This window comes from Neofelis nebulosa, chromosome 8, assembly GCF_028018385.1.
Source record: "Neofelis nebulosa isolate mNeoNeb1 chromosome 8, mNeoNeb1.pri, whole genome shotgun sequence".
Lineage (NCBI taxonomy): Eukaryota > Metazoa > Chordata > Mammalia > Carnivora > Felidae > Neofelis > Neofelis nebulosa.
In genome coordinates, this window is record NC_080789.1 from 45,246,573 (window position 1) to 45,261,274 (window position 14,702).

General features: G+C 35.6%; 1 protein-coding gene across 1 annotated transcript in view; it reads right to left on the reverse strand.

Annotated features, from left to right (window-relative positions):
• The window catches only part of TRHDE (thyrotropin releasing hormone degrading enzyme), a 395,717-nt gene that overhangs the window by 21,242 nt on the left and 359,773 nt on the right, over positions 1–14,702 (reverse strand). Inside the window, exons 13-15 of the mRNA XM_058742021.1 lie at positions 13,972–14,119; positions 11,969–12,066; positions 11,391–11,498 (exon numbers count right to left, since the gene is read on the reverse strand). Of these exons, the coding sequence (XP_058598004.1) occupies positions 11,391–11,498; positions 11,969–12,066; positions 13,972–14,119 (354 nt within the window). The remainder of the gene's footprint in view (positions 1–11,390; positions 11,499–11,968; positions 12,067–13,971; positions 14,120–14,702) is intronic.

A 14,702-nucleotide genomic window follows, 5' to 3' on the forward strand; every position in this document is an offset into this window, starting at 1 on the left:
AAATAAGGTCATATTGATAGATAGTGTTTAGGATTTAAACCTATCTTTTATTAAACTTTTAAAAATTTATTCTTGAGAGAGAGAGAGAGAGAGAGGGCAGGGAAGGGGCAGAGAGAGAGGGAGAGAGAGAATCCCAAGCAGGCTCCACACTGCCAGCACAGAGCCTGATGTGGGGCTCAAACTCATGAACTGTGAGATAGTGACCTTAGCCAAAATCAAGAGTCAGACGCTTAACTGACTGAGCCATTCAGGTGCCCCTAGACACATCTTTTAGAGGTCACCCTTCAACCCATGACAGTGTGTGCATGTGCTTTTATTTTTCCTGTTATGGCCAAGAAATTACAAGTCATCAAAGTTCTTTCTCACTTTTAGATATTTTCAAGTATATATCAAAAAACAATATTTAATGCTTATAAAGCATTTTTTGTCAGCATTATCACAATACTAAGCATTATCACACTATCATTAGAAAGACTAACATGAATTATTTTCATTTTCATTTTGAGATAGAATGAATCATATATATAGAATCTATCCTAAGTCTTAATCACAAGGGGAAAAAATAAAAAGGGAATATTGTTATTATTGCTGAAGTGTTTCTCAGTGTTTATATTATTTTTGGAAAATGTAGAGGAAATTTCTTCTTTATCGTGGTTGGTAGCAGTTGTAATAAACCCGAACCGGAATCCGTTAGTATAATCTACTCTCAGTGAGTAAGTAAAAATGTTTTGGAAGCTGCAAATATTTCTGTTGGTGCTCCAGCTCTGGCTTAGTAAATAATAATGATCACTACTGTGAGTTAATCAACTCTGCTCCCTGTGTTGTCCATGTAAATCCATACTCACTTAGCACTTGTACTGTGACAAACAGGCAGGTGGTTAAAATAGAGCCATTCTATAAGTGATCAATAAGCATATCTTTTGATAGATGGCACAAAAGTTCAATAGCGTTATGCCCGAAATTGGTATAATATCAGGCAAACAATATGAGCATGATAGGAAGATTACTATTGGCAGAAATGGGGGCGAGTACCAATCATACTGGAAAGAAAAACAGTTAAATTAAATCAAGTCACGTTCAAAAGCATGCTTTTGTAAAAATTAAAATACCTTAAAAAATACTATTGACTACTTGCCTCTACGCATGGCTGTAATATATATATATATATATATATATATATATATATACACACATATATATATATATACGGGGTCTATATATATATACGTATATATATATACGTATATACATATACGTATATATATATATATTTTTTTTTTTAATTTAAATGTTAGGAAAAAGTCAAAAGCGTCAGGAAAAAGAAAAGAAGCGTAAGATTGTTTCTGAACTTTATATTACAATATAAAATCGTTAATGTATTTAGATTAGAAACTATGATGATAAGAAAATGAATAGAAATACGCACTTAATGAAGTTATATTAGCTCTTGAGGCAATTAAAGTCCCTGCTACACCAAAAAGTAAATTAAAAAAATACATCTAGATTAGTTAGTCCCTCAAGTAGGTAGGTCATTTAGTCAAATATTTTTCCCATGATGGACTGAACTCAACTAGCATGTACTGAATTCTCCAAATGGCCAGGAGAGGTGGTACTTTCAGTGTGATTCCAGAGAAACTTAGGAAAAGATAGATAATAAGGCCCTTGTTTCTATATAGGTGTAGCCACTACTTAAGTAATATATGACCTCTACTTATACAAATAACAAATCAGATAGGATTGCTGGTTATGAAGAAGATTTCTAGTTTGACAAAGGAATTCACACTTGTATTAATTCAGATAGCAGGCACACTTCCTACATTTCATATATGAGTTTTCTTCTATGTAGCTTTTCCAGAACACTTTTGTTTGGTAACACACTCCAATTTTAAAAGAGAGAATTCCTAAAGTTTTGATGAAGGTGCATAATCAATTAACTGGGATTTTTGCTCTCCTCAGCAAATATAAACACAACAAACATGATTAACTGAAAAAAAATTGCAAGATTTCTAAGGGTGTCCTTGGGTCAGTACATACTCTGCCTAAACAGCTAAACTTTTGGAAAGTACCAAGACTTTAATCTTGAGAAACAATGTTGAAGAAGGCCATTCTCGTACACTATGTCTTTTGTTTAACATCTCTTTTCTCCCTTTGCCTGAGGAATGTGTGTTTTTCCTGTAGGCGTCAGGTCAGCTGTCACTGCCAGAATGTCAGTCTCACTGACAGGTCAAATTGTCCTTTTCTTATAAATCTCCCTTCTGGCTTCTCAATACAGTTAAAATCTTATAGTGTTTCTTATGACATCCGATTAGTCACACTCTACTCCACTGGGCTATAAGCTCCAGGAAGGCAGAAACCGTTTCCTTTGGTTCATCATTGGATCTCTGGGGTCTTTCAGAATGATGCCTGAGATGCTCAAGATATAAGTGGTACTTGAGTCAAGTACTGTAAGAGTCTGAATTAATACTGATTAAGAATACGTATGACTATGGAAGAACTATGCTATACTACTTTATTTTAGAAATAAAGCTGAAAGTTAAAAACCAAGTCTGCTATCAACCAGATACACCGTTATCCAAATGTGGACCCAGGAACCTGGTCCTGTACCACTGCATCCATCATGATGAGTGACGTAGCATGTTAAATATGTTGTGAAGGATGGTGATGATTTTTATGGTAATTGTGAATTATTCCAGAGATTATGACCTGAGCCGAAGTCGGACGCTTAACTGACTGAGCCACCTAGGTGCCCCTGCTTTGAGTTAAATTTTAAATACACATGAGAAAATCATAAAATCTATTTTGAACTAAACTTATTTTATAAGGCAAAATAGAGTGCAAATAGTTGTATTTTTCAAGGAGAAATGAGTGAAAGTAAAATTAAGAATTATACAGGTTTCTGGGGACATTTATAAGAATAAATTCTACACATATTTTAGACTACCATTTTTACATGTTTATATCTACAGATAGATCTCCATCTTTAAATAGATTGTATTTATAGTGAAAAAGATTAATAATAAATTTAAAAATTTCTTTATTCATTATCCCTTTAAGGCTATAGGTAGTGTTACAGCAATTAAGTTCCACATTCTAAACTTTCATATAGATACTTCTCTTTTCATAAAAACCCTTCTTCCACTTTCCCTCATTTTCCAGGAGAAAGGCATATTTCTCATTCACTCATCTTGTATCTTCTGAGGATGCATTGTACTGCAATATCAAGTAAAAAGTCAAAATACTGATGTTGATATCTAGAAAATGACTTTTCAATTTTTGTTTTAATTCTTTGTTTCCACAGAATCTGAAGAAATGCCCAAGCAAATTGTCAGGTGATAAGTTAAAAATTTTGGTGATCAATTCCTATGTAATTTTTGGCACAACACTCGGAAAGACAAAAGAAGTGTTACATTGCTATAATATAACACCTTCCATTCCTATCTATTTAGTTTTCTGTATAAAGTTTCTCGGTAATGGGGTGCCTAGGTGGCTCAGTTGGTTAAGGGTCCGACTTCAGCTCAGATCATGATCTCACAGTTCATGGGTTTGAGCCCCATGTTGGGCTCTGTGCTGACACCTCAGAGCCTGGAGCCTGTTTCAGATTCTGTCTCCCTCTCTCCCTGCCCCTCCCCCACTTGTGTGTGCGCTCTCTCTCTCTCTCTCTCTCTCTGTCTCAAAATAAATAAAACATATAAAAAAAGTTCTTAAGTTTCTACTTTAACATAAAACATGGTGAAACTTTTCTTATTCTAGCAGTGAGTAATATTTGTCTGTGAATATATAAACTGGGAAATAAAAAGGCCAATCTCAAATTTTACATCTCTAACAATTTTTATTTTTATGTTTGGAGATTATTTATCAAAGTTTGCCATGTGTTTATGTTGATCAATTATATACAAGTAACCATTATAATGAAAACTCAATTTAGAAAAAAAAATTAACACAGGATTTTATGACATGAAAAAACTATGTGTATGTGTGTGTCTGTATGTGTGATATGTGTTTCTTGTTGCAGAAAAGTATGATAGGGTGATCCAAAAGGATTTTCTAGCAAAAATATCCTATATTAGAATACAATTTGGTGAGAAAAGAATAATATAAAATGTGTGGCTATTAAGTAAGAACATAAATCATATTTTTAAATGGCTAATGGTAGGTATATAATAGCTAGGGTGTTTCAACTCCATTGGATACATTTAGAGTTTTGAAAGAATTTTGTTGAAAAATGTCTATTTACACTATACTGAAAGGTAAATCCTTGCAATTACTTTCACATATGGTGGAGAGTTTTTGAGGTAGACTTAAAAATGTTATCTTTGGCAATTCATATGTGTAAACGTTTGAGCTCTACTGGATTATTCTGATGAATTGTCATGAATGCCTTCCTTTTTCCCCCTTTATATCCAAGCAATCATTAACTCCTCTCAGTCTTCCTTCCTCAGTCAAATATATCCATGTGGCTTCATTTCCACCACTAGCTCTCAAGGCTGCAAGGTTTCCCTGTCTCTCTGATCTAGTCAAATCCCCTATGACAGTCTCTCAGAACACCCATGTTTCTTGGTTGCGCTTCTCTGAGTTTCATTTTTAGTTTTGTATGATTACTCTGAACAATCCCTGTCTCCCTCCTACACTCTCTCCTGCCCCCACCACAAACCTTTGGGGTATGTCACGGCATGAACCACATATTCCCAGTGCCAGGTAAGTAATGGGGCCGGCATTAGTTGAATGAAGGAACTTTGCCTTCCCAGTGTCTAGCATCTAGCACAGTTCCAACACAGAGTAGCTGCTCGATAGATACTTACCGAACACATGAATAACTGAAGACATACCCTTTAAGCTTTATAATAATCAAATAACTACATACCAATAATCAAAGGAGAACCAGAAGTTGACAAATCATAAGGAAGATGTATGATTTTATCTTCATGCACAGTATTAAATTTTGGACTGTTATATCTGATGTAAGCACTGATGATTTGGGGGCACTGCCCTTGCTTTAGAAACAAGGTTGAGACTTGGAGTAAACACTGACTCCTCTAAAGCCACAGCTGTCTAATGACAAACTAGGAGCAAACCTGATTCCTCACCCCTGCCCCCCACCCCCCTGCCCGAGGTTTGGGCAGCCCTGTCCTTTGCATTACTCCATACAGACTCCCTGCTGGGTTCACCTGTCTGCAAAATGCTTGTGCTGGTAACTGAGCACTAAAATGGCAGGTCTGGCTGGTATAACTTTGGCTTATGAAAACTTATCACAGGACAGTTTATAGTAAGAAGAATACAAAAAGCATCATAAAGAACAAAGGGAATAGGACCATAACTTGGGAACATGGACAATAAGTTAGGATCTATGTTTTTAGGGGAAGAAAACATGAAGTTTCTGAACCAGACACACAGACCGTAGCAAAAAGAGCCTTTTGTCTGTCCCCCTTTGTGTTCTCACATAAGAAAAGTGAACATTGATGGACAGAGGGAGACACAAAGGAAAAGACCTTAACTGGAGCTCTTTTCCTGTGAGATACAATGAGCTATGCCTGATGGAGGGACATGAACAGCCAATTAAAGGGAGGGTGTACAAAGAAATATTTACCTAGAGGCCAAGCCAGGCAGTATTTCTTAAAGCAAGAGAAAAACGGCAAACGTACCCATTCTCTTAATTGAAGATCTCTATGGTAATATTTTGTTCCGTATTTTATGTTACAGGTCACATGCTTATAACCCCAAAACTTACAGAGAAGATCTGATATTGAAGCATTCTATACTGCTCTATTCTATACCTATTCCTACCTTCCCCATTGAAAACTAACACCACCAGGTTAGCCACTGTGTGGCTCAGTCCGTGGTTAAGCAGCCAACTCAGCTCAGGTCATGATCTCATGGTTGGTGGGATCAAGCCCCATGTCAGGTTCCATGCTGAAGGTTCGGATCCCGCTTGGGATTCTTTCTCCCTGCCTCTCCCCCACTTGTGCACATGTGCATGTTCTCTCTCTCTCCCTCTCTTTCTCTCTCAAAATAAATAAACTTAAAAAAATAAATAAAACTCATACCATCTATTACACAGGGTATGGTCAAAACAAATAGAGGGCAACTTCAAAGATGATTCATGTTTTATGATTTCCTATAAAAGCTAATTAATAAGCAGACATTCTTTTATATAATTCTCATGACTTGTTTGGTTACTAATATTATTGCCATTTTTCAGATGATGAAACCAAGTGATTTTCCTCAGGTCGTTCCATGGCACAGCTGAAATTTGATCACTGGTATCTTTGACTTTGAAGACAGTAGCCTTTCCCTATACCTGTAGTTCCCAAAGCATAGTCCCCAGGCCAGCTGATTCAGCATCAGCATCATACTGAAACTTGTTATGGATACAAATGGTTGGGCCCCATTCAACCTACTGAATCAGAACTCTGGGGGTGGGGCCCAGCAAACTGTTTCACAGCTCTTCCCAATGATCCTTATACATGACCAGATTTGAGAACCACAGGCTGATTCCTGAGCACTACCTACATAAAACTGTTGCTTATACTCATTGTAGAGAGTCCTTGAGTTCTGAGAGTCCTTTCTTTGTTTTTTAATCCTTTTTTGAACATATATTACTGATATATGGTAATTTGATATACCACAACAGAATCACATGCAGTCTGGGAGTGGAGACCCAGATCCACTACCTATTGCTATATAATCTTGGCAAGTCATACAGCCTGTGTGAGTTTTAGATTTGTTTTCTATAAATATGAAATAAGAAGGAGATCATGCACAAAAAACAGTCCAACACCTGAAATGTACTAACCACTCAATAAACAACTATACTTTTCATTATAATCATCATCATTAAAGACAATAGTATCAGTAACATAATTAATTGCATGAGTAGTGAAGTTTATGTATTATGTATGTTGCAAAGCACCAGAGAAGTTCCTCTACTTTATAATTTTTATTATGGAATGGCCTTAACTTTTCCATTTCAAAATAAATGTCCAATTCATTTCAATTCAATATGCATTTTTGATAGCCCATAATATATAAGGTATTCCACAGTTTCAGGATATTTTTAAATTTTTATTTATTTATTTTGAGAGAGAGAGAGACAGAGAGAGAGAGAATACAAGTGGAGCAGGGGCAGAGAGAGAGGAAGAGAGAGGATCCCAGGCAGGCTCCGCACCATTAGCACAGAGCCTGAAGCAGGGATCCATCTCATGAACCGTGAGAAATCAAGCTGAAATCAAGCTGAGTCAGACTTTTAACCCACTGAGTCACCTATGTACTCCCAAGATATTTTTTAAGTAAAGTGATGATACCAGTTATCAATTGAGATGTTAAGGAATGAATATCACTATTTATTGAATACTTTTTAAAATTCAATACTTGGGGCACCTGGGTGACTTAGTGGGTTGAGAGTCTGAGTCTTGATTTTGTCTCAGGTCCTGATCCCAGGATTGTGAGATTGAGCCTTGTGTAAGAAGCCGTGTTGAGCGTGGAGCTTGCTTAAGATTCTCTCTCTCTTTCTCTCTCTCTCTCTCTCTCTCTCTCTCTCTCTCTCTCTCTCTCTCCCTTCCTCTGCCCCTGGCCCTCACCCTACCCCTGAAATGAAATGAAATACTTTAAATCTTTACTCTGTATTGGCTTAAAGCTTTAAATATTACTTTTTGACATTATTTGAAAAATAACACTTTATCACAAAATTAAGAGGCTGTGTTATTGTGGACACACATTTAATTTAAGGTTAAATTTTTTATTAAATAAAACCCCATATTACCATATTGTCATCTCTGTATGGTTAAACTGTACAATCCCAATAGTGTTTTACTACAGAAATTTTAAATAATAATTCACCTGCAGTAATAATATAATCCCTATATTTTACTCAGTGAAGCTTATGCCAACTATTTCTTGTTTATTTGTACCAATCAGTGAAAGAAACCAATTTCTGTCCTTTTTATTATGTTTTTTATACATAAAAAGGCTATCATCTTGTCTTTTTTTTTTTTCAGAGTGCAATTTTCAGGTCTCACAACCTCCTCTTGCAGCTCGTGTTTTCAAGATCTTTTTATCATTTGTATTGTTCTCTACTGAATGGTTGGCAATTTGTCTCTTTTCTGAAATGTGGTGTTCTGCTGAACTCAGTGCCCAAATCACAGCCTAACAAGACCTGAATGTAGCTCATCCATTTTTATGCATGACATCACCATTACAATTCAACACACTGGAGCATTTGAATATATTAACAGGGACCAGAATGTCGACTCATTCAATTTATCATTCACTGTAATTCTTGAATTTTTCTCTCTCTCTCTGCTGCTACCATCCTCTAGCTTTTCAATGCACATTTTGGTTCCATTACCTTTCCCTGCACCAACTTTCAAATCCATTCTATTTTCTTAAATCCAATGTCACTGACTTGACCTACTTCCCCAGCATATCAAGATGAGGTCGTAAAGTAGCACAGCACCCCAGATTTGCAATCTCTGCTAATTCCATGACTCAGTGTCCTTTTGGCTTATTAGCATAAATACACAGCTTCTCCCAGGGCTTTTTTTAAAGATGGTTTTTAATGTTCCCATTAAACACAAACAAGGAAACAGACAAAACTGCCTGGTGTATTACTTCAGGAACATTTAAAAAGAAACCTTGTCTTCTTCATTGATTCAATTTAAGAAAGTTAAATTCAGCATCAACTACAGGATTACACTATTGTTTTAATATTAAGCTGTCATCAAAAAAAAAAAATACAGATTAAATCTCTGATCTTCACACACAGGTGAGTACCAGCCAGCCTTACTGCAGGAGGTCACTTATGTATGTAGTGACATGTCATATGGTTGGCTGAGCAAATCTTAGTAAACGCAGAGTTAGTTCCACTTAGTATGTTTACTTACCCAGCTGTAGAAGAAAGCAAAGCAGAGAATATAAAAATGATGAAGGAAATAACAAAAGAACCATAAAGTATTAGACCCCAATTTAATTATTTTACCATAAATAAATGGCACAGTTATCAAAACTGAAATGAGCTGACAACTTCCATGTAAACTTTCATTTATAAGGGAATTTTGGGAGTGATGGATTGTTCAAATTCACAAGTCAAAACATGCTGCACTCATTAAACTAGGCATCAGTCCATGTGCCTTCCTTCTGCTTGGGATCCCCGTCTACCCACCGTAGGGACTCGGGCACTTGCCCCTGCCTCCAGCCTGCCCTTGTCCATCCATCAGGATCCTGCTCACTCCTCAGGAGGATGAATGTGATTCTTCCAAGGCAGCAATCCTCCTTTCTTGGTGTTCACACCCTGTCCTAGCTCTTGCTTCAAAGAACAATTATCTGTTTATAGAGCTGTACTTTCTCCTCATTTTAAGCTCTCCCTCTTCTCTTTGCTTTCTGCCACAAGCTGGTATTGAGAGTTGCTCATTAAAATTTTGCTAAATACATGAACTATTAAAAAAAATAGCATTTTCTCAATAGCTGTAGTTTTAAATGTACTAAGTGGGGTGCCTGGGTGGCTCAGTCAGTTGGACATCCAACTTCAGCTCGGGTCATGATCTCATGGTCCGTGAGTTTGAGCCCCGCATTGGGCTCTGTGCTGTCAGCCTGGAGCCTGGAACTCACTTTGGATTCTGTGTCTCCCTCTCTCTCTGCGCCCCCCAACTTATGCTTGCTCTCTGTCTCTCAGAAATGAATAAATGTTAAAAAAATTGAAAGGTACTAAGTTATAGTAGGCTTAAATACTCTCTATAGAAATGACATTAATGCAATGGTGAATGTGTTATTTTAATAAAATGTTAAGAATACATTTTAACTTGGGTAAATTCATTAAAGGGTTAACAAACAAACATTGGGTCTGAGAAAAGGCATGTGTAGCAAAATGAAACAAATAAACAAATGAATAATCAAAAAATGGAAGAAAATAGAGACCACAATATTTAAATAATATCTTTCAACTTTTCTTCTCATATGTATTTATGATTGTGTATCTTATTATGGATGTATTGATTTTGGATAAATTTTTATGTGTTTATCATTCAACTATATGCGGTAGAATTAAAGAAGGTAGTAGAAAAAAAGGAAAAAAAGTTTCCACTTTACTATTTTCAAGTTTAATAGTTTTCAGAAGACTTCACAAAAAGGATAATCATTAGTAAAAGTTGATAAATGAAAATGTTTTTGTTCTAGAGAAGACTGGTGACAGATTTAATCACTGTCAAGTACATGATGGATCAATTGAAAGATGATAGTGATAAAATATTTTCCTTCTTGGCTCAGGGTAAGACCAGAAACAGTTCACTTAAAGAGCAAAAAGGACCATGATAAAGAAGGTGAGATAGTAGGACAAATTATTCAGTATGCAGTGAAAGATTTCTTGCACAGATTTTTAAAGTAGGATTGCTATGCTCTGATCTGGAGTCAGTTAGATACTACATTTAAACCTAGGTCACTTTCGACAAGACAAAAACCAATTTGTTTCCTAAGCAGGTTATACTCTCTGTGGTTCTCTGTGCTCACCTAGACCAAGTCCCTTTCTCTGTTCCCATGGAGTCATCTCAGACACTCAGATCAGGGACAAGCCCATCGTGGCTTGCAAAATAGAACCACCTGAATAAAACTCTCCCCTAGCTTCCACCCCTCTGAGCTCACTCTCCTTAACACAGGGGCCAAAGACTGGGAAAGAGCGATGATAAATTGCCCAAAGTGTAATAAGAAATGGAACATCAACGTCCTTGGAAATATAAAGACACATAAGAAGGGTTAAAAACTGTAGTGAAAAGATCATGATCCTCAATTTTTTTATGCTTAATATTCTTTTCATTAACATTAACAAGTGACATTTAGAATAATATTTTTTTTATCAAAGGCAGTTCTATCAAAGAATTTTAACATCACATTATGTACTAAAATCCTATATTGTGAAATTCCAAGATAAGGTACAGGTTTGAGGTCTCTGTCAAGGGTCACTAAAAGAGTAAAGATCTTTTTTATAACCTTTTTGGTTTTAGTTTTTAATATTAACGTTTGTTATGCTACTTCACTTACATCATATGCTCACAGTGTTTTATGAATAAATACCACAACCTTTGTAAAGAACCTTAGAATTTGGCCTAAATAAAATGATTTTGTTCTCACGGAATAGCAAAGCTATCCAAATTCAAAATAAGCTGACACCTTATCTATGAGAATAAGGGCCTACATTAAGGAAGTTAGTTTAAAACTCTACAAAATGTTCCAAAAATAAGTGTATTGTGGCTTTTGTGCTGTTACCTTGTAAGCTGTGAACCTGAAACACGGCTTTGCAGGGTTTTTCCTTGTCTTGTTTTTCTCCAGTTGATAAAAGCAATGTATCAACCAAGAATCTGAGAGCAGTATTAAATCATATCAGAAATATAGGATTTGGTTCAATTTACCTGTTCCTGTTGCTGGAAATCCAATCTGAAATAAGTGTTGATGCCTGCTGATGACAGTGCTTGTTGCCAAAACTGCACGCCAGCATTATAACTTCTCGACGTAGCTCTCTAGGTACCATCAAAAGGAAAAACAATTAAAATGCAGTGTTATTATCCGGAGAGAAAGGATAACTTATTACATAAACCATAGAGAAGTAAATAATCAGCACAAAAATAATTTTCAGATACAGAAATCCTATTTTGCTAAGGAAGAGATGGTTAGGCAGAGTAGAAGTTATGCATACTAAAAAGTCTTCTCTGGAAACAATAATACAGTGAGCGGCACGGGTTCGAATCTCCCCTTTACTAATAAAGGATGATCTTATATTAAAACACGACAAAGACATGCTTTTGTTCTCAGTGCCAGGTAGTGGAAACTGTGCACTGATGAGTACATCAGCAGGCCTCCCAGTAAAGGGAAATGAAAGATGCAGAATGAGAGACAGATCATCTCATGCTGCTGAAGTCACCATGGTACTACAAGTAAGCTATTGTACAGCTCTGGGGGAAAAGAAGCGAATAAGAAAATAAAACAGTACTCATGTTGGTAGGATGCTTGAACAAGAGATCCATTAAAATTGTTTTTTGGCCATCCAAGCTTGATGTATGTTGCTGCAACTTGCTTTAAAATATATTCCTAAATGGGGGTTAGAGGACATAAAGATAATGTCAGTCTCAAACGTCTCCATGCTGATAATTAAAATTATATAATAAGATTAAAATATTTTCTAAAGAAGCCTTCTTTAAAATATCAGTAAAATAATGGGCATGATAAATGCTCTACTTTTATTTAGCTTAGTATTTCAAATATAGAAAATAAGGATAAACTACAATCGCAATGGTGGAAGACTACTTCTTATTTCCTATTGAATGATTAAGTAATTTGCACTATTAAATATTTTAGATGACAATTTTTATAGCACAACAAGGAAACTGAGGAATATTGATAATGTCATCCATGCACGCACATGCACAAATGTGGGTAGATACAGCTTATGAAAATAAGCACCAAACTTTTATGCATTTCATGTCAACAGAGCACATCGAATGCAAAACAGTTAGGTAAGCACAGCCAATAGCCTGGCATTGTTGAACCTGACATACTCAGAACACTTTGCAGTAAAAAATATGGCATTTCAAAGTCAACAATCCATTGAGCTAATGATATATTTAAATATTAGAGAGCAATGTAAAATATGCTTTCCTCACTTTAATGTGGTCCTTGAATTTTGTCAAAGGAATGAAAGCACTGAAATTACAGTAAAAGCAATTCTCAACTTTTACTGAAATTGAGGTGTCTGACATGAAATATTATTCCAAAGTACAAATATACACAAAAATGTATTTTACTTTTATAGAAGTTTAACATTGCAATGTCTCTGTGTTGAGAGCAAAGAGAGGTGTAATAAGTCTTTCTCTAGCAGATAAAAGTTATACCGTAGCTGTAAAGACACATTTTGTTTTGCATGTGTGTTGTAAGGGATTAGACAAAACTAATGACAATGAACAGGCAAGCCAGGATTATTTCAATTAAAAAAAATATTAAAACAGAGGCATTTTCATGCAGACTTAGAAGAAGAAAACAAGAAGCAACTCTGATAGCCATCAGACAATTTACAGAGTGCTAATAAATAGATTTCATGCCATGGCAATCTAGTCTCGAGTCATTCCAAACGTGTAGGCTAATCAGCAGAGCCAGCGTGTCATAAAAAATGGGATGATTTTACAAAACACAGGGCAGGCTGCTAAGATAACTGAAGGGAACCAAAGGGTGCTCAAAGATGATAGGAGGCACAGAGACACAGTCTCATATGCAAAGCCTCGCTGTGATAAGAAATTTAGGAACCAAAAACTCATTAGCCATAGTTAATCCTAATCTTATTCAAAATGGTTATTAAATCAGATTAGGCGGTGTCTACAGTGCAGTTTGCGTTTATCAGTCTGCAGTTTAGGAAATCTGGTCAGGTAACATTTTGGAATGTTTGTCATGTCTTCATGTCTATTTGGATTATCTATTGTTTGCTCTCCTGTATCCCCTTGGACCCAATTATGAATGGGCTTTCGCCTCAATGTTGATCTTATCCTTGTTAATTAAGGAAGTGAATTGAATTCACTATGCCCTTTTGGATAAAAATAATGACTAAGAATCTTTACTGAAACTGTCTATATTCTGTTAAGATCTTTGGGATCCCTCTACCCAGGGTAAGTCCTTTGTGAACACAGAGCCCTTTAACTCTTGGAAAGTAAGTTAGAACTTTAAGGATTTGCCATGTATATTTGTTCTTTTTTTTTTTTTAATATTTGTTCTTAAATTCTGAGTCATGTAAGCTTAATTGACACTTTTAGGCCAGAATAAAAAGTAGCTTGTATTAAATTTTTTCTTCAAGTAATTATCATCAGTGTTGCACGGAAAATCAGGACAAAAATGGTAACACAAATTCGAAGAAGGAACGCAAATGACTCAGGATCAGTTACATAAAGTAGATAATGAGACAACAGTTCATCATCTGAAAATAAGAAAGAAGAAAATATGTCTTTTTACATTGAAGACATTGTATTTCTCCATGCGGTCCAGTAATTTATCTAGAGGATAGAGAGCTCGGCTGGCAGCATGCCAAGGAAGAAAATCCTTCTCCTCAGACAGGTATCTGATAATCTCCAGGGGGATATGCTGAGGCAAAGAGCCAGCTCTGTACAGTGAAAAAGTTAAAGTTAATTATTTGCAGGAAATATACATGATGATGCAAAACTGAAGATTTCACTTATGCAAATAAAAGGCAGAAGCAAGATTCATCACAGTATAAAGAAGCCATACCCAGGGCCATAAAAATAAAATTACTCACTTTTTAAATATAGTCCTACTTAGGATGTCATGTACCTTAATATATACAGAGTTAGAGAGTTAAAAATTTACATACACCAAAATATCAGAATGCATATTTTTTAAAAGGAAAGAATTCCGGAATTTAAATAAAATCAACTCTAGGTACTTTCCTTCACAGAAACTCTTCAGAGGCCATATGTAATTGAAAATAATTGATTACTGAAATGCAATTTCAGTTTCTCAATGCATTCTTTTTGCTCTTCATGTAGTTCTGTGTAATGATATTTAACACAGATTGTTTTCAAAAGAATAATCAAACTAAAGTGGCAACTTACAGTCTTGACTATCTCTGTCATATTATGATATGAGCATTTTTCAAAAGAAATGGTTTCCATAACACCTATGAAAACTTCAGTTAGATTTTAATAGAGTCCAAATTCCAAAAAAGT